We start from the raw sequence: 21,313 nt of genomic DNA, 5'->3' as shown, positions 1-21,313 counted from the left end.
TGTGTAAACAAAAAAAAAAAAAAAAAAAAAAGCATCAAGAGAAATCCTTGAGAAAAGAACTCGTCGTCAGAGAAGAAAGAGCTGGCAAGGAGCCTCTGTCTTTCTGAACTGAACTGAACCCAATGTCATTTTTCTTCAGTTGAGCTGAAAGGATTGGCAGCATATCATGAAATTCAGATGTTAAAGATATCTTCTTCTAATTAATGCAAATGGTGGCCCGGGCTTTGTTCAGAGGCCGGACAGAAATTCAAACGGACCGTGTAAAGCTGTAAACATGCACCCGAGGGATCTCATTATGAACTATATGAAGAGGTCAATGCACACTCTGTCGCCTCCATGCATGCTAATATTGTAACATGCTTGTATGTGCTGAGTGGTTAATTACGTAGTGGGGTGATTTCCATTATTACACTGCTCCAAAAACCGTCTCCATGCTCATAACCGAGTTTACTGTGGTAATGAGTGCAGATAGCTGTGTTGAAACATAATGAAATGGCTGTTTGATGCTAACCAGTCCAGCGTGATTCTGCTTTGGTGTGTATGTGCCCGTTTTCCCCATCAACACGCTTATCTTGCACATGCACACACACATGGTGTCCACTTTTACTGTCAAGCACAGCTTCATCTGATTATCGTTCATCTTATATATTTTGTGGATGACTAGATGCAATAGACTGCATGCAGTGAGCACAGGAGGCAATGGAGGTGAGTGACCATAGTGAGCCATGCAGCTATTTACTTTAAAAAAATGATTTCAGTTGCATGTGAGGTCACGATGGCGGATTCTGTGGCTGCAATCCATTCTACCAAAACTAGCTGTGGTAATCAATAAAAGTTCATTTTCTCTGACATTTAGACCCGATAATGAGGCAGTTATTTGAGTAATAGTGTGTTAAGTGATGTGAACCAGCAATAGCAGAATATACGTTATATAGAATATGATACAAAAAAAAAAAATCATAATATTTGTAAAAACAATTACATTAATATGACTTACGAAAATATGAAAATGATTACGTTAGGTTACGTGATGGTCACCCTCAAATTTTTTGAGTTTGCAGAAAATATAAACGGCCTATTCAAAAATGAAATCTAAGACTACATTTCTAAAAAGAGACACATCTCTTTTATCATCTTAGACTTTATTGTTTGTACATTGTTTTAACCAAAATTCTACTTGGCGAATCCAGCGACACACTGTAAGATTATATTTAAAAAAACCAAACAAACCAAAAAATAGATCAAATATGATCTGCAGTGTTTATCTGGACCACTGGAGGGCACTGTGGTTCTGTCAAGTCAACATGGAGAGCTTGAGTAAAACTTCAATGAAGAGACTCCTTTGTGTTCTGAAGCCGCCACACAACTTCAGAAACATAAGGTTGAAAAAGTTTGCTTTTAAATCACAGATGTAATCTCAACAGTGTACGTGAGTGGGAGATGGCTTACAGACGGGACTTGTCTGTGTTACATGCGCGTGGGTTCCCGAGAGATGTCAAAGATGAAATTATGAACAAATCAGGTAAAATCATCTAATGAAACTAAACATTCCCTGGAGACCCGTTCGCGGGGGGAGCGCATGTATTTGAAATCCCCTTTTATTAAAGCGAACATAATAGACACACACACAAAAAACAAAACATGAGATGAGCATGAACTTTCACAACAGTGTCGGATGTAGGTAGGCCTACTTTATTTGAATATCCGTACACATTCCCAGTCGTTTCATTTCTTTGAGCTGGGCTGTATCTGATATCTCATACGTCCTTGGCTTAATAGCAGGCGAAAAATTGTGACATAAGTATGTCTTGAATTCACAGTACTCAAAAGAGTATAGGGAATGCATCCATACGCCGCCTTCACACTGGCAGTTGAAATCAGCTCCGATGCGGCTGCGAAACGACCGGAAGTCATTCATTTCCTATGGAGATTCGCAGACCGCATGCGAATGGGTCCGAAATGGGTCCGACCGAGTGCGGTGCGAAGAAAATCGTGTCCGTTGGTCATCCGGATGCGTTCAAAAATTTGAACTCTTGCGAAAAGCTACGGACGGTTCCTATCCGACAATTCCAGCGGAAGTTGAGCGTTGCTATGGTACTGATAAACAAACCTGAATTATTAACTTTTAATAAAATAAATATTGATTTTATAACGATAATTTGTGATGTCATTTTTTATTTTCATGACTTTCTAACGTTTATAAGGGCAGTTAATACAATTAAATTGAAGGTAGACATTGAACTAATGACCACTATATCACATTTTTTAGCCGACCTGACATGTCAACGTCCTGAGCAACTTCCTCACGCAGCATAACCCTAATCAGAGAGATCATACAGAACTGACAGAATCAAACTTTAATCTCTCCGCCATTTTTGTTCTACCCGCGTCCGACGCTTTTCACTGTGTAGTACGACGTCCGTTGGGAACGTATTGCGTATTACGGAGCTGATTTCAACTGCCAGTGTGAAGGCGGCGATAGATATGTATCGACGTCACTTTCCCGCCGGAACAACCCCCCTCAGCCTGACGGAGTGGCAAAAGATTTTAATGGGCTCTATGCACGGCGTTATTTCCGGTGAAGGATTAAGGATGCTCGATAACTTCCGCCGATCATAGAGTCCAATGCAATACCGAGAATTTATATTGAATTTTATACGCCATGGTTATACTAATGAAACGTTAGTCACAAAAACAGATGAAACAGACACCCCTCGTTGTGTTTATGCTTCTTTTTAAAATTATATTAAATAAACATAACTATATATAAAATTACATCTAAACGTATGTACGTTTCGTTTCAAAGACGGGAGGACAGTAAATATTGAAGACTCTGCCATTATCCCATTTTCTCCGGTTTTCCTCCGCTTTAATCTACACAACCGGAAATGGACGAGCATCCTTACGTCAAATGCGGAACTTATGCGTGCATATAGCCCATGGGCTCTATGCACGGCGTTATTTCCGGTGAAGGATTAAGGATGCTCGATAACTTCCGCCGATCGTAGAGTCCAATGCAATACCGAGAATTTATATCGAATTTTATACTCCATGGTTATAATAAAGAAACGTTAGTCACAAAAACAGATAAAACAGACACCCCTCGTTGTGTTTATGCTTCTTTTTAAAATCATATTTATTAAATAAACGTAACTATACATAAAATTACATCTAAACGTATGTACGTTTCGTTTCAAAGACGGGAGGACAGTAAATTTTGAAGACTCTGCCATAATCCCGTTTTCCTCGGTTCTCCTCCGCTTAAATCTCCACAACCGGAAATGGACGAGCATCCTTGCGTCAAATGCGGAACTTATGCGTGCATATAGCCCATAGGGGAAACTGCGAAAATGCGACTAAAACGAACAATTTGATCAATTTAAACTAAATGTTGGACTTAATATAGTGTTCCTTACAACTTACTAAAGATCCAGTGATCCATGGATATTGACATGCAGCCAGGAATCATGTTGCCTGACATTTTTGTTTGCCTGATTTCCACACCAGGGAAATAAAAGCAATATAGACCTAAACATAAAGCAAATTTGCCTGTGAACGCTTTAAGTTATATACAGTACATACAATATAGGTAGGTCTAAATACGTGTGATCACTTATCAGTGTTATATATAGCCTATATCATCATATCGTCCAGACCTAAAACTTTATAGTTTTTTTTTTTTGGTCAGTGTTTATTATAAAACTTCCAATAATGCAGAATATGCAATGATACATCTTTAATTGATGAGTTGTTAATATATATAACAATACAAAATATATGGGTATGGTTTTACACCTAAATTCAGCATATTGACTCAAAATGATAACTGCAAATCCACCTTTCGCTGACTGGAGTCCAGTTGTTTCTGTGAATTGCAGCGATCCATTTGCTCCATCTGTAAAAATATACCTCCGATTTTTTGTCAAATCTAGTTGTACTGTAAATCGCAAAGCTCTTTCCCACTTTATATGTGTTGTGTTTGTTTTTCGCTGCATTCACGCTGAAAACAAATACAGCCGCTCAGTCTTTTTGCCACTCACTCCGGAGTCCGGCCGATGGTGACGTCACGCGCATACCATCTATAGGTAGAAAGTACCCGGATGACCTACTACTTCCTGCCCCTGAGGCCACGCGAATGGATTTATGAATGGCACTGACGGTAGGTCACATGATAATGACAGCGCGGAGAATATAATACAGTAGTTCCCTGTTTACACTCATACTACACACACTCTTAACCTATGTAGAACATTCTTTTTTTACGCATTGTGAAATAATTACTTGTTTAAAATAAGTACCTACTTAAGAAAGTATGCGATTTTGAACGAAGCCGTGCTGTCCGTCATGTTAGAATGAGTAGGTTGAATGAATGATTCAGTGACTCATTTATAACACAAAAGGTCACACAGTTTTTGTCATCTACTGGCATTATGAAAGAAAGAGGAAAGCCCTCATGGAATTAGTGAATGAACAAATCTTTTTTGGTGAATGGGTTTAAATGATTCCAATCTGAAATTTATTCCAAATAATACTCACCTGGTGTCTAACCAACTAAACCTGGTGTTGCCAACCTTTTTCAACCAAGGACCTCTCCACTTATTCAACCTTGTTACACTCTTGTCCAACCCAAGAACCCTATAAAATGAAAAAGTTTATTTGTTGACTTAATATAATATCTTTTATTAATAATATAGACAAATCACACATAAATGTTTAAACACTTATTGCAAAGACATTTCTGTATGTCTTACATTTGTCAATATATCTGTCTATTCAACCCCAGTTGAAAAACCATTGAGGAAAAAGCTGAATTAAGAGGGTGTCAATCAATCCTTCTCGACAGAAGAACATTGATTTGATGTCCATCTGTTAGAACTTTATTGTAGGGATCATATTTGACATTAGGTTTGCTAATGGAAAGCGTGTGCTGTTAAAACGCTTTCAAGTCAGTGCAGATGCCATGTTTTTTATATGATTTGACAGACAGAGGTACAGTATGTTCAATGTTGTTCCGATGTGAACCCAAACTTTAAATGTCTTTTTTTCTCAACAAAACACATTATTTTAAGTGTCAAATACGATGCTTTTTCGGTCTCCAATGATTTATAATTAAGCACACATACCGTTTGCATGTCACACAATGCAAAATGCCAACATGCATCATCATATTCAAAGTTTGGATGAGACTGAGAATGCATGGACGAGACTGTTATGCCATGTGTGTCTCCATCTGTTTTCATGCGTGTGTGAGAGAGACAGAATTCATTTTTTGACGTTTATATATGTGCATGAACAAAAATAGTTGTTGTCAGAAAGAGTGGCAATATACTCATGTTGTTATGTGTTTCTCTCTGACAGAGCCCATCTGCACCAAGGCTTTGTCTTCATCGCGCTGTATAGATGAGTTTTCGGCTGCTTGCTGTGTCATGACATTTCAACACCATCAGCAAATCATTACTGATCAGAGAGGAACAGGAAGACAGACATGTCAGATGTAAGATATGCATTATGTCACACATCATTTTTTGTTTGCACAGGCTGCGTTTATAAGCATGTTAACTCTCATACACTGCCGCTAGAGATGCTTATCCCACCCCTGATTCATCTGATTGGTCCATTGTTGTACAACCCATTTTGAGCCGCAGTTTCCATTTGTTTTTTTAATTGACCCTGCCTCTTAAATGCTGCAAAATACAACAAGACTTTAACCTCCTACTGATTTGATGTGATGAAGGTCTTTGTTCAGACTCTGTAACTATTTCAAAATGGCTCATGCTTTATATTGGCGGTCATTTAATGGCTGTTTAAATTAGTACTACCAATTTGGGTTGCTGAATTTTTTTTTAATTTTTTCATCCATCCATCCATCCATCCATCCATCCATCCATCCATCCATCCATCCATCCATCCATCCATCCATCCATCCATCCATCCATCCATCCATCCATCCATCCATCCATCCATCCATCCAATGTGGCTACAGTATAATATCATACAGGTATAAATTCCTTTTTTTATTGATTATTCAATTGTTTATTAAGGTTTATACATAGGACTACTGGAGCTGTTATATATTCAAATAATTATTTTAATTTAATAAAAATTAGCAAACAAACTATGCAAAAGCGGCTGTCCTTCTGGCACACTCACTGTCCGAATTCACTCACTCATTCAAACTGGTCATGAAACAGTCATTACCCTTTGCTAAGTAGCTTTTCTAGGGCTAACCAATATAAAAATGATGTAATTGCTAATTATATAATGTTTTATAATTAAAATTATTTCAGACATAACTATTCCCAACTGCACATTTTAGAAAACTACTGTTTAAAAAGAAATTGGTAATTCTCACCCTCACGCTCTTACTTTTAGTATGCTTCATCACCATTTAGTTAAACTATTTCAATGATCTCGAAGCTCAAACTAGACCTGGAAATTCCATATACGCATTTGATTGGAACTCTATGCAGCGATAATGAAAAGGTGTCTTTACCACCTCAGTTACTATCTATTGTAAAGTTCTTATGTGTTCGAACAGCCACAAAAGACCGTCTGCTCATCATGGGAAACGCGCTAGCCAGATGGGATTTAAATTTGTCGCATAAAGACCCAAGTTTGGTTTGACTAAAAACATACCAAAGCACAATGTTCTCTCACCATTCCTGATTTCTAACACACACTCACAGTGTTTATCGTAGTTTTGCGGCTGTCGGAGCAGAAACGAAAACTGATGCTGATTCTCCGTACGTTTTTCCGACATCTCTGGTCGGGTTTCTCTGTAAATTGCGTGCGCTTATTTCATCCATTACAAAGAAAGCCCATACATTTACCCGGCCATTGAAGTGGTTGAAAGTGGGCAAAACACCAGGTGTAAACGGCATGCAATGTGTCTCTTAATACCAGGTGTAATCAGGACCTTAAAGTTTGAGTATGTGGCCTTTTGGCCCTCGCAGTGTTTTGAATATACAACACCTCCCCTCCCCGGCACTATAATTTGTTTAGATGTTGATTTATGAACTAATTGCCTATAATTGCTGCTTAGCACCACTATTAATCCATGATGTGTGGTTCCAGGAGCACATTAGTCTGGATTTGTATAATGAAGTAATTAGTTCAATTATAGAAGAAATAAAAGGAAAGAAAAAGGACGAGGATGAGGAAGGGGCATGCTTTTTTTTTTAGAACAAGAGAACCACTTAAATGATAAGAGAGAGCGATCCCAGCGTGTGCGAGAGATACTTTGCTTGCGTGTGAGCTCATTTCCTGCTGCATTGCTCATCTTGGTGAATTAGTTCCTTCTGTGCTCCATTCCAAGCCATTCAGCGCTCTCTCCCATGTGTTTTCATTGCCACACTCGCCCAGTCTATCCTGTCTCTCTGAGGTTGATGTACTGACTGCATTGTCTGCAGGCATTGTCATTGTTATTAGCCTTGTGGATTGCTTCAGGGGGCATGTGCAAGCTCAGGGGAGAAGGAGCCAGGCTGGATAATTAGTTTTTCCTCAATGCCAGACGAGCACACCGCCACTGTCGCGGACTGGAAACAGGAAGTGCTAAGATTGTCAAGGCAACAGAATTCCAGCGCAGCCTCCCCTACACACCATCAAATCACTGACAGGACAATGGCAGCAGTCCCGATGGAGGTAACAGATTGCTGTCATTATGTTCTGTCAGGTGCTTTATTGCAGAAATGTCTTTATGAGAGGCAGTGGGAACTGTCTGCGTTGAAGGTGTCTGCATGGGCTGTCTAACTATAGTTTAACTTACAGCCAATAAGATGGCACTTTGAGACAAGTAGTGTGGGTCATAATCAGCCATCAAAGGCACGTTTAATAATGAATTTCATACTGATGAACATGGCTTCATTATTATCCTGAACATTCATTATTCGGTCTTAATGTGTCCTCTGGGTGATGTACCTCTGATGATGTCACAACACTGAGGAGGGGACAGCAACAGGGTTGATGCTCAGACCTGGATTTGGTTCTGTTGCCATGGGATACATATATGCTAATAAGAAAGATGGCCATGCTCATGAGCAGTGCGATGGAAAATCCAGAAAGGAGCCCGTAAAGTAGTGGCCATGTTCTGTCTAGCAGATGATGCTGATACGGTGGCACTGGATGCATTTTCACCTCCAAGTCCAAGTCTTTCCAGGTGAACCCTCTGGCTGTCAAGCAATCAGTGGCAAGAGTTAGCAGACATTGATTTTCAGATAAGTTACAGTTGCTTGCAGACAACTGTGATTTGTAATTTTTTTGTAAGGATATTAATACTTTTATATAACAAGGACGCATTGATGCAATCTGATCAAAAGTGACAGTAAAGATGTTTATATTGTAACAAAAAATTATATTTAAATAAATACTGTTTTCTTTAATTTTCTATCCATCAAAATCGATCACGGTTTCACCAAAAATTGTAAGCATTTCAAGCGTTTTCAATATTAATAAATGTTTCTCAAGCAGCAAATCAACAGAATAAATTACATTTAAAGATTTATTAAAATAGAAATCAGTTACTTTAAATTGTACTAATATTTATATTAGTTTAATATTGTAATAATACATATTGCCAACCACATATACTGTATATATATATATATATATATATATATATATATATATACATATACTTTTAATAGGTAATTATCATTGCCATTTAAGTGAAATCACTGAACTTAAATATACAAGCTTGATAAAAATGATCATTCTAGAAGAAAATTTCAAATGCCACTTTTGCATCTGAACTCTTCATATATATATATATATATATATATATATATATGTATATATATATAATGGTGGGGCCAGTTCAGTAGAAACTGACACTAAGCTGACAAAATAGCTTGTTTTGAGATCGTCAGGTTTTTGAGGTTAAGGACCCAAAATATTAACACATGATCTCCATGTTTATTCATCAACAACGCCTTATCAGTGCTTAGAAACGAAGCTCCTTCTTGGCCAGAGGTGTCCAAACCTGCTCCTGGAGGGCCACTGTCCTGCAAAGTTTAGCTCAAACTTGCTTCATCACACCTTCCTGAAAGTGTCTAGTATGCCTAATAAGAGCTTGAATATCTCAGGTGTGTTTAATTGGGATTGGAGCTGAACTCTGCAGGACAATGGCCCTCAAGGAGCAGAATTAGACAACCCTGTTTAAAACACATCAGTCTTTCTATAATTAGTAAACCTTCTTCTCATCTCACCCTGTTTTGCAGAGTACTGCAGAACCTTCCCACGATCGTCATGATTTTCTGCTTGATTCTTCTCCATTTGGCTGACAAGTTCATGGTAGCCTTCCACATATCTCTGTATTGCAAGAGTCTTGTCCTGGTTGATGTTCTTACCCACCTCTGTTCGATAAAAAGCACATGCATTACTTCCAGTCCAATTTTCTAGTGGTGACCGTTGTCTTAACTCATATGGTTTAACACTAATTCACTTCAGTACTTGATGACCGTTATGCTGGAGGCAGCTCTAGCAGCTGTTTATTTGTGACATTCATTTCATATCCGTACAAGACGCAAGCAATTCTTGCAGCACATTAAGAAATCAAACAGAGTAATAGCCTCCATGAACACCTTGAAATGAGATTAACTAAGTGTGCAGGGCCCAAATAAATGTACTAAATATAATGAAGCAAGAACAACCGAAGAAGCGGAACATAAGTATGCAATTTATCTAAGGTGAGTGGCTACTGCTCATCATAGCCCGTTTACAGGCCGCCAATTAAAGCTCTTGTAATTGCGGCATTGTGCAATTCCCATACGCATCAGTTTCTGTGTTTGCAGAGGAATCATTTTTACTCTCTGCAATGCACCGCTTTTGACTGAATGATGTTCTTGGGCTGTCGAGCCTGTCATATCCTCCCTCCTCTTCTTCTCTGTTTATCCCTTTCTCCCTTTTAACGGAGATGATGAAAGGAACAGATGGCGGGTAGTGAATCTGGTGTCAGCTCCAGCAATCCTGCTGTCATATCGTTTGCACCTTCTCATATCCGATGCCATTCGGCTGCGGAGTCGCCGGTACGCCGGACCACAATCACTGGCAGAGGAGTGACAGGGTGTAAAGTGCATTCTATCAGAAATGTATAAAAATAGCATTATGCAGTCTGCTGAGTTTCACTTTTTTGCTGTGTAAGATGAATGACTGTGAATTAGCTCGGCGCTCGTTGCATTAGTGGTGTGCAAAAACTAAAGAAAAGCGGATGGAAAAACTTTTTTTTTAAAGTTTTTGACTAACTTTATTGTTGGTAAATGAATATCATGTTAGCTGTGACTTTGTAGGGTTACTTAAAGGTGATGTATGTAGTTTTACTATGTTAAAATTAAGACTGCCCTATAGTAGTCCAAACCAAACATTAGTCGACAAGAAGTTGATCAAATTTTAATTGAAAATTTTGTAATCCACAACGAACCGATTGTTAGGTTGCACTTTATTTTAAGGTGTCCATGTTACAGTGTACTGAGTAATTGTAATTAACTACATATTAGGGTTAGGAATAGGGGTTAGTTGCATGTAATTATTCATTATTTATAGTTATTATAACTACAAAGTGTTTAAAGTGTTACCGATTGTTAACACGGCTGTTCCATGTTGTAATTATAGTATGTCGGGTAGGAAATCCAAACGTTCGCAAATTATTATTATTATTGTCTCAATCATGGCTTATCATTTGAAATATGTAGGTAGTAGGCTAGCCTATGTTCACATGGTCTCTTGGTCTAACGTTGACGATTATCGTGCGCTATAATTAGCCGCATATCCAAGTGTTCGTGTGGAGTATGGCAGCAAAATTAGTATCTTGCTTATTGCTTGACATGTTTAAATTAACATGCATTTGACGGCACATCCACTATCCCGTTGAGATGATCATTCAGCATCTGCGGTAAGCTTTAAGTGTGCGCTTGAGGGCTTCATTTATATGGTAAAGGCTCTTTGTCATGGTTTAGTATTTTATTGTATTGTAGAACAGTGTTAGTAATGTTACATATAATATATTTTTTCTTAGCCCTGAAACTCAAGCCATTTTCCCATGCCACTCTCCCAGTATGGAAGTAATTAAATTAATATCATAAACGTGTGACTAGTCGACTAATGGGTTAAATGAATGACTACTAGACGACTGGAAAAATAGGTCACACTTTAGTTTAGGGTCCAATTCTCACTATTAACTCCTTTTCAAGCAATGGTGAATTTTTTTTATGTTTTGTTTGATCATCCGTGTTCTTCGATTGTTGAACATATTGTACACTTATTCATTGTATGCTTGAAATAAAAAAAAATAATAATAATAATAACAACTTTTGCCTCAATAAACTCCCAAAAACGGCTTATTAATAAGTAAGGTAGTAGTTCAGTTTAGGTATTGGGTAGGAAAACCTTGACCCTATTAAGGCATGTAGAAATTGATAAGGCATTAATATGTCCTTTATAAGTACTAATAAACAGCCAATATCCTATATACTGTTTGCATGCAAATAAACAACTGGTTAATAGTGAGAATTGGACCCTAAACTAAAGGATTACCAAAATATCTTTAGTTAGGGGCAGCCTTAGTTAAAATACTTTTTTCTGCAAAAGTAGAGAATTTGATCATATATTAAAAAAATCAAATAAAAATCAAATGCAGAGAAATGTTTTCGACTCTGAATTTTGGAAAGTGAATAGTAGTAGACCACTTTGTATCAACATTACAATTTAGCTATTCTATACTATTTTGTGTCAATAAAATGAAAAAAATATAACACTAGAACCGAAAACATTAAAAACTAAAATCAATAATTTTATTCATTTAATCAAGTGACTTTAAGCATCACGTTATAATGATCAGTATGAAAAATGGATATCCTTTGGATATAGATAAAATTTCCAGTGTTTTTAAATGATCATTTTTTATAAGTATTAACTTTAAGTGAGAGTTGGAGGCATAGAATGTAAAAAAAGATGGACAACACATCTCCACTTCCGTCCTCCAAATTAAGCCAAAATATCCCAGAAACAGTCATTGCGATGACATCATTTGGAGCCCGAGTGCTTGCAGTGATCCTGAGGTGGAGCCGCAGTATCAATGCCCCGCACATACTCCCATTCCCGGAGACTCAATCGCAAGCTCAGCTGTCAATCACGACGTTGCACCCCAATTTCATAGCATCTAATAACTTAAAACCAAACTTATTGGAAAAACAAACACTTAAACATACATTAGTGTGATTCAAAAATGACAGAAAAGATTTGGATTTTGTTTAGTTTGGCTTGCGTCCCATTTGTTTACATGGAGAGGGCGGGGTTTATGACCGATACTGCAGCCAACCACCAGGGGGCGTTTGAATTGTTTTGCATGTAATTTTCTGGATGTGTGCGGCACATTTAAGAAAGTTAGTCTGAATTATATAAAATAAATAAAAATGAGGAAATTAGCATGCACAATTAAATTTCCAATATCTGATCAATTCACATACAATATCAAAAATACTGCTAAATGAAAGAATATCTAACATCAGCTAAAAACCTGTTATGGTACTGATATATTGTGCATCTTTTCGGAATAGATTTGGAAAATGATTGTAGTATCAGCTTGTGGTGGTGCAGTGCATGCATGTGTGCAGCTAACCTATGGCGATGTCAGTCCTGCCGATCTGTTGCAGTGCACGAGACAGCCTGTCGTAGTAAATCTGCTTGCCGTGAATCTGCAGCCAGTCCTTCAGCGCTGAGCGACAGGGGGGCTTCTGGTCTGACGATCACACACACACATGCAAAATATCAAACATGCTCCTGACAGGCAGAAGGAAAGCAGCCCTTCAGCTGTTCAGGCAATTAAACAATTCAATCATGTCCCACTACCTCGATAGATTTCAAGGTATTATATCAACAATTCGTCTGGTTGAGATGTCTCTCGAGTGGACCACTCAACGGCAGATTGATGTGTTCAGTGGAGATAAACAAATACGTTTGGTTGCTCATGACCTCTTCATTTACTGGAGGATGCGTCTCGTCACACATCGCACGGCTGGGTTTCATTAGCATAAAACAAATAAGTATCAATTTATTAGAGCTGATTTAAACTACTCTCGGTTACCTCCTGTGTGTCTGCGTCTTCTCGACTGCAGTAACTGGTTCCTTTCCGCAGATAGTCGCTCCAAGTGTTGGAAGATGTTGTCCTCAGGTTGAGTCATGGCCGAGATGAACTCCTCACACTCACGATCTGTCAGGAGCTCCACCAGACGCTCCAGCTGGTGAGGTCCTATGTCCTCGGCCACTGTGGCAGAAGAGGGAAAAACAGACATGTTTCAATACGTTGTTTCGCCCACACTTATAATGTTTGTCAAGGTTATTGGGACTTGAAAGTTGTAATTTAGTTTAACATGACCATTGTTCTATTTATAAATTATTATTTTGTAACTGACTAATCATTTTGTGTGTGAAATGAGCAACCACATCTCCACCAAGTTTTTGATATGTAAATATGCGTGGTCATATTCTAATCTACACCTGGTTATAAATATGAATGGATGGTCTTTTTGAAATGTTGGATGTTATCAGAACTTTGGGGTCACTTAATATATATATATTTTTAAAGAAGTCTCTCAAAGTTGAATTTATTTGATCAAAAATTCAGTAAAATAGTAGTATTGTGAAATAATATTACAGTTTGAATTGTTTTCTATTTTATTGGGGTTCCCACGGGTCCTTGAAATCCTTAAGTTTGTGAATCTGAAAAAAAAAAATCAAGGCCCTGGAAAGTTTTTAGAAAATAAACATATATAGATAAATGGTCTTGAAAGTGCTTGAATTTATTTTGTGGAAAACATTTTCTGGAAAAAAAATACATATTATTCCCTCCGGTTTGCTAATGTGTCGCCAACATTTCGTGGTCTATGCATACTAGCGTTCTTCATTTACGTTAGTTACGCACATTTATTTGTTTCGTTGTGTTTCCTGCTTGAGGTACTTTATGTTGTACGTTGCCTTGCCGATCACGCGCGTACAAAACTACTACGATGGTATCCCAAAGTTTGTTATTAGACACAACACGTGTCCCACATTAAGTTCTTGAATTTGAGAGACCTGGAAAGTCCTTGAAAGGTCCTTGAATTTGAAGCTGGTGTGGGAACCCTGTGTGATGTAAAAACTGAATTTTCAGCATCGTTACTCCAGTCTTGTCACACTCCAGTTACTCTAGTGTCACATGATCCTTCAGAAATCATTCTAATATGATGATTTGCTGCTCAGGAAACATTTTATGATCAATGTTGAAAACAGTTGTGCTGATTGCTGGTATTTTTGTTGGAACCGTGATACTTTTGTTCAGGATTCTTTGACGAATAGTACGTATTTTCTAGGGACATGGTGTTGGAAAAAAAATCTGAAATCATAGGAGAAAAAAAAAAAATATATATATATATATATATATTTCAATGCTTTTGCGTGTTGTCTATATAGTCTCATATAAGAATAAGAATGCTTATAAAATGGTTACTCCATAAAAATATTCATTTTAATATATATTTTATTCATAAAATAAACACCAGCAACAAATAATATGACGTTAACACATTTATTTCTCCACCAAGCAATGTAGTTCCAACGAGGTTGCCAAGCAACACATGCAGCAACAAAGAATCACTAACAGCAGTTGCGCAGTAATACTGACAACGGCTTTGAACGTGGCTCAACCAATCAGAATGAAGGACCAGAACTATCCGTTAATCTTTACTGTCACTTTTAGTTTAATTAAAGCATTCTTGCTAAGTTATTTCTTTGGAAAAAATCATAAAAATAATTTTCCAAACTTATGAATGATAGTATACGCTTTAGATAAATGGGTAAGAGGGAGAATAACTGTGTAAGGCATGGACATAATCAAATTTCAATTTTTTGTATTAGTAAAAAAAAAATTACTTTTTCTATAATCTTAAATTGTGTGATTGGTTATAGCAGTAATGAACACTCCAGAGACGTTCTTCAAACACTCGCAACTGAATGTGTTTATTTTTTTTAACTATTTTTTTTAACTAGGCATATTAATAATAACATGACATTTATGATGACTTTTTAATATGTTCTCCATTTTCGGAGTTCTTTATTGATTTCCCTGCATTTTCTTATTAACGTATTATTCAATGGATCCAATAATGTCTTGAAGTGCAGTGTAATAATTTGTCAAGTAACACATTTCACTCTCTCCGGCACAAACAATATATACATACAGTTGCGCCTTTGCCATTCTAGGTGTACCTGTATCACACTTTATGGCAGCTGGTATGACGACAGCTGATACCATCCTTTGAGGAATGTATAGAACAGCTGTGGAAATCATGAGAGCGGCAGACGAGTGACATTGCGGGGAAGAGGTGTAATCAATTAATGGGGATTTGTGATAGACGCATTTCCCCCTCCATCACTGTCACCTTCAGTGAATAAGCCATCCTCTCATGTCAATACCGCACAGCAGGTGGATCAGTCACACAGAACTTTGTGTCTATTCATTATTTGCATCTGCCGTAAGCCATCTCCACTTACCTGTGTCGTAAGCAAGACTTGGGCTGAAGAAAAGGAGGAGGAAGAAGATGAGCACCGATTCTCGCATTGTAACTGAAATCTTTGAGATGGCAGTTACATCTGTGGGTCTGTCTTTATTTTCAAGTTGTCCGGAATCATGATTCGTGATGCGTGGAATTTGAAACTAAACAGTCTGTTCTGTTCTGTGGACAAATGGCCGGTTTCTGCTAAAGGAACGGCCAGTGCTGGAAGCTATTACCACGGCCTAAAATAGTCAAGCCTTCCATTTCTCCATATTCTCTTTCACTTTGTTTCTTCTCCTGGAGGATTTAAATTAATAAACAGCATGATCGTGAATTTAGCACCAAGCAATATTTTCAGCCAAAAGATTAATATTTGCTCAAGACATGATACATTTTTCACAGCATTTCAACGTACATCCCCGCAAACACCCAGTGATTAAAACCCCTCAATAATTGACCCTCTCTCTCTCTCTCTCTCTCTCTCTCTCTCTCTAGACTAGTGGAACAGGGCTTGTTTCTTGAGTAGTTCACTTTTTTAAAAAAACTTTTGCTGATAATTTACTGACCCCCGTGTCATCCAAGATGTCCACCTCTTTCTTTCTTCAGTCCAAAAGAAATGAAGGTTTTTGATGAAAACATTCCAGGATATATTTATATTTCTCCATATAATGGACTTCAATGGGAACCAAACGGTTCAAGGTCCAAAAGACAGTTTCAGTGCAAACTGCAACCTGTTCAAAGGGCTTTAAATGACACCAGACAATGAATAAGGGTCTTATCTAGGACCCTTCGAGTCTCGAAAAAAGATTTGTTTTTGATAAATGAGTTTGAACAGGAGAGTCACGAACGTTGGAGTAAGGCGAGCATTTGTGATTATGAAACTTAAACTGTTTAATTTATTTTTGAAATGAGCGATCGTTTCGCTAGATAAGACCCTTATTCATCATCTGGTGTCGTTTAAAGCCCTTTGAAGCTGCACTGAAACTCTCGTTTGGACCTTGAACTGTTTGGTTCCCATTGAAGTCCATTATATGGAGAAAATCCTGGAATGTTTTCATCAAAAACCTTAATTTCTTTTCGACTGAAGAAAGAATGACATGGACATCTTGGATGACATGGGGGTGAGTAAATTATCAGCAAAAGTTTTTCGTTTTAAAGTGAACTACTCCTTTAATTTGAGCGGTTTTAGTGAAATATAGATATTTTGAACAATATCTGAGATCAGTCGTGCAAGTTGTATATTTAAAAAGCCTGTTTTCATTTAATGGGGATATTGAAGTATTTAACCGTGATGTTTGCCAAGCTGTCTGGCAGGCAAAAACCAAAAATCACTGCAATTTAAGTCAGTGTACTTCAAAACACATGCCTTGATGCAGTTCCAGCTTTTTAAAACATAATGCTGCCATGGTTCACATCAATGCAAAATAGGAAAGCACAGTGCTGTGCCTTAAAAGTGAACATAATGTAGCACATTGATCTTCGATTGTTTCTACAGCGGCCCTCTACATTTCTCACAGACCCTCTTGTGGCCAGCTTGGTGTCACTTCATTCTAATTGGTCTTTCGTTGCATTCAGTGTTAAAATAATCTAAACCCAAATCAGTATCGCATATCCTTGTACTGTATATCAGTTTATTTATATCTTATTCAAACCGACTTTCATTTAAGGTATATGAAGAGTTCCGATGCAAAAGCCTCTAAGTGCCATTTGAAATTTTCTTCTAGAATGATCATTTTTATCAAGCTTGTATATTTAAGTTCAGTGATTTCACTTAAATGGCAATGATAATTACCTATTAATTGTTATTTAAGTGAAATTACTGAACTTAAATATACAAGTTTGATAAAAATCATCATTAAAGAAGAACATTTCAAATGGCATTTAGAGGCTTTTGCATCTGAACTCTTCATATATTCGAGGAGTTCATGCATTCCTTAGGAATCGAACCTGGCTTTGGTAGTGTACGGCTCTACAGTGTAAGCTACGAGATTAAAAAAAAGGAGATTTTTTTTTTTGTTCATAACATTTTTAACACATAAATGCATTGGCAGGTGTTATGTAAGGTATTATATATAGTCAGTCTGTCATTATCACAAAATGAACCACATTTCTGTGTGATGGAAGACCTTTTTGCTTTGCAATTGCATCAAGGTTTAATTTGTGATAATGACCAGCCTAACATTATCTCTTACATAATTCTCTTTAACGGCGTTATTAGCAAAGCTATAGTCGAAAATGACCAATTATATGTGATGTACTGTATATAGCATTGTTTTGTATGAAGCTCCTTTGGCTGAACATGCATTTTCAGTGCTGTTATCTAGACTAATGTATAAAGGGTTTGATCATGTCAAAACATGATTTAACAGTGAGAACAGTTTTGTTGTGCATGAGAAGCCACAGGCGTAACCTTGAGGCACAACTCTAACTTTGCATTTATTTTTCATTTTCGAGGAGCATGTCTGTCGACAAGGGGAATCAAACAAACAGCTTTTTATGTATTTATTTATTTTTTTGCATTGAATGTTGCATTCTGTACAGCTGGGGGGTCTTGCTGTACACTTGCCCTGCTTTGAACTCGCTTCACCTCAGCTTGGCTTTTTGTGAAATCATTTCCAAGATTAACATCATCTCATCCCCCACTGCATGAATGCAAAGAGCAGGTCACATATTTGGAGCACATTTGGTGGGCTAATTGAAATTCATAAACCACAACATTCATACTACAAATGCCAGGGCAGCGAGTAAGGGCTTGTTTTATTATATACGTTTATTGTCAGGATTAAGCAATTCACACAAACACATTTTGTAAAGTGAGTTTATTAGTGTGGGTTGAAAGAATACAGGCTGAACCAGCATACATAAATACATCTTGGCAGGCTTTGTGAATCTTACTCGTGTATGTGTGTGTACTTAGCCCGCCTTGGCTCTCCACAACAGCAAATGAACAAACATGCCATGTTTTTTTGCGGGGCTACGGTGCGCTAAAGGGCAGGGTGAGGTACATTGCTTTACATAGATGTTTAGATATGCTGATCTTCAAAGCGTTCACTGCATAATAGGACAGCTGAGGTTTAACATTCACAGCGTTTAGCATACAGCTTTCACGACCGGCATGAATCCGTGCAAGCATGAAGCACATGGCAAATTATATTACAACTGAAATCTAGTCAAGCATGCTTTTTTAAGCTACATGTACTCTTGACATGTGTTTCGTCTCGTATCTGCGCTGTTCCCGCCTGTTAACACGAGACAGGCCTTCGGAGGTTGTGGAAGGTGATGAGATCTTTCCATGTCTCCTACACTTCACACCACTGAAATCTGATTGGACAGCTACACAGACTCCGGTGGAATGAAGGATAGAATTCACAGAGCAGATAAAACATCTTTACGGCTTCCGCAGATCTTCCATACCTGTATAAAGTATGGCACAACAGAAGCACACTGTCAGTAAGTGAATCACAGGGACCATTCAAAACACTGTACTCATTCTAACTGCAAAAATGTAAATGTAAACTTTAAATTATTTGTTGTGCACGTTCAGGATGTTCCACGCTCAAGGCTGTTGTTGCAATGAGAGTGTGAGAGAAAGTATCCTGTGACTTGGCCTCTCCCTTCAGCGAGCCCAAACCTGTCTCTCCCTTCATGCCTGTAGGTCATACAGGTACGAGGCCTGTTTGCTTTGCCAACCACAAAAAACCCCCGTACATTTATGACTCCCAACACAGTGTAACCCAACCCTAACCCCCCCCCCCCCCCCCTTGCAAACATGCTTGGGTGCTTGATAAGGGGGTTTCCAAGTGTTTTAATACTGATCTAAACCGATTTACCGTCCTGCATGCACACAATCATCACGTCTTATTTCTGAATTTATGTATATACATGTTTTAAACTTTGTACGTTTTTAGTTTATTTTTTTTAACATCGTCGCAGAATGTAGAATTACTTTAGGTCAACAATTCAACATAACATTTATAATACATTACAAATGTCAGGTTCTTGAAGGATTAATGTCACTAACCTTGATTTTGACCACACACTTACCTTGTACGTGGTGTTAGATCCAACTTGGCGTTAGACAAACAACATTGTTTTCTGTCAAAAATAAAAAAGGCCTAAACTTGTAGGATGAAGTACTTGAATGTTTTTAGTTGGTCCCAAAGTGTGCGCGAGTCCCATCGTGGTGAGCAGCAGTGTGATCCTCTTTCTCAGGTCTCTTTATTTGCCTACCTGCTTCAGGTAGCGCTGCTACACCAGCAGCCGGCGACCAATGGGAATTAGCCTTTTTTTTGTAAACCGCACCCCTCTGTATCATAAATCTGAACCACACCTAGTGCCACTAACTCACTAAGTGTAATGTTAATTTATAATAGAGTTTAAGTTTGATAGTTTAACTTAATAGATATTTTTCTGCACACTACTTTCATCTAAAATACATTTATGACAGTTTGCGTTCATTGTTTAATGGTTGGCTTTTGCATACAGTACATATTCAGCCGTTTTTACTGGAACATGGGCAAAAAATATAACCGTACCATTACCTGTGCTGACTTGACAAACAGACACAGACTTTGGTCTTTTTGACTGTAACTTTCTTACACATTGTATCAAAAAAATCATGTTTAAAACAGCATGTTTTTTTTTTACACAATGTGCCATGAGCTCAAGTCTGAACAGGAGCAGGAATGCCCCACCCCTCCTGTTGATTTCTATAGGCATTCGGAACAAGACAATGGGCATGTGGGTAGGAAGCAGCGGGGGTTTGAATGATTGCAGATCTGATGGAATTCCTGAGCTCTAATTCTCACAGTCACCTGGGAATATGATTTCAGGCGGCACATTTTTAGGGCTGTGTTTATTTTGTAGGATTTTGTCTCACTCATGTTGTGTGATCTGGTAAATTGCAAGCTGATACCATGATATGATAAAAGTCAATAAGGGCATCTTCTGGAAATTGGGACGTCAATAAATAGTGTACTAAGACATGCTTTGCAAAGGCCTGCAAAAAAAAAGAGGATTTGCCACTCAGTAGTTAGACCCAGTCCACTCTACTGTATATAATGTGGTGTGACACTGCATTTGAGGTATTGCAGAATGTCTATTAGTTTTCTGTTTTGGCTAAAGCTAGGTTCATGTTTAGTGTCGACCGCTTCTACAAAAAAAATTAAAGCTACTTTTTTCACTTCATTAGATGTTCTGAGGCAATTTTTGTACATTATGAATCGGCATGAGGTGTCGGCAGAGCTGTCTGAGCATGCAGTGACCACCCATTCTTTCTCTTTCTGTCTCTTCTTCACCCCAGGAACTCTACACCAGAGGGGGAGGTTTGAAATCCTGTGGGATAAGATCTCTATTGCAGGTGTGTCCCTCTCAGCACTGTCTCTGTGAGTGTCTCCAAGCACTTACGAGCATAGTTACTTATGTCTAATTTGAATTTGTCCTTTTGTTCAGCAAGGATGCATTCAATTGTTTGACATTTAAAATCGTATGAGTTCTATTTCAATTAAATGTCGCTTTCTATTCATCACAGAATACTGAAATAAAGCAACAAAAATATTAAAATGTTATAATGATAATAAAAATATATAATAATAATAACAATAAGTGTTTTGAGCGCCAAAATCAGGATAAAAAGTTGTTTTTTGAGAAAAAAAAATGGCCTCTGTGAGCATTAGATACTTCAAGTGAAAACTTTTGAAAGTTAGTGTACGTCTGTATGGACAAGCCTAAATGTTGTATATAGAGTGAAGACAAAATTCCATTTGATAAACAACTTGTAAAACAAGAACATC

At 37.7% G+C, this 21,313-nt stretch overlaps 1 protein-coding gene and 1 long non-coding RNA gene across 2 annotated transcripts; both read right to left on the bottom strand.

The window, feature by feature from the left end:
• Positions 1-7,028: 7,028 nt before the first annotated feature.
• tmdd1 (transmembrane and death domain 1) lies at positions 7,029-15,629 on the bottom strand. Its single transcript, XM_039653047.2, has 5 exons — positions 15,520-15,629; positions 13,076-13,255; positions 12,611-12,730; positions 9,204-9,350; positions 7,029-8,168 (listed from the first exon to the last, which is right to left on the bottom strand). Exons 1-5 carry the CDS (start codon positions 15,584-15,586, stop codon positions 7,867-7,869), a joined length of 816 nt encoding a protein of 271 aa, XP_039508981.2. The 5' UTR covers positions 15,587-15,629; the 3' UTR covers positions 7,029-7,866.
• A 2,644-nt stretch (positions 15,630-18,273) lies between these two features.
• LOC120462922 (uncharacterized) lies at positions 18,274-19,690 on the bottom strand. The gene is made up of 2 exons (XR_005618446.2): positions 19,566-19,690; positions 18,274-18,935 (listed from the first exon to the last, which is right to left on the bottom strand). It is a non-coding gene; the product is annotated as an uncharacterized LOC120462922 (long non-coding RNA).
• Positions 19,691-21,313: the final 1,623 nt, after the last annotated feature.

The sequence above is a fragment of the Pimephales promelas genome, chromosome 20 (genome assembly GCF_988280905.1).
Source record: "Pimephales promelas chromosome 20, fPimPro1.hap1.1, whole genome shotgun sequence".
Taxonomy (NCBI): domain Eukaryota; kingdom Metazoa; phylum Chordata; class Actinopteri; order Cypriniformes; family Leuciscidae; genus Pimephales; species Pimephales promelas.
The sequence above is the reverse complement of the archived record's forward strand: the minus strand, read 5'-3'. Positions and strand labels throughout refer to the sequence as shown.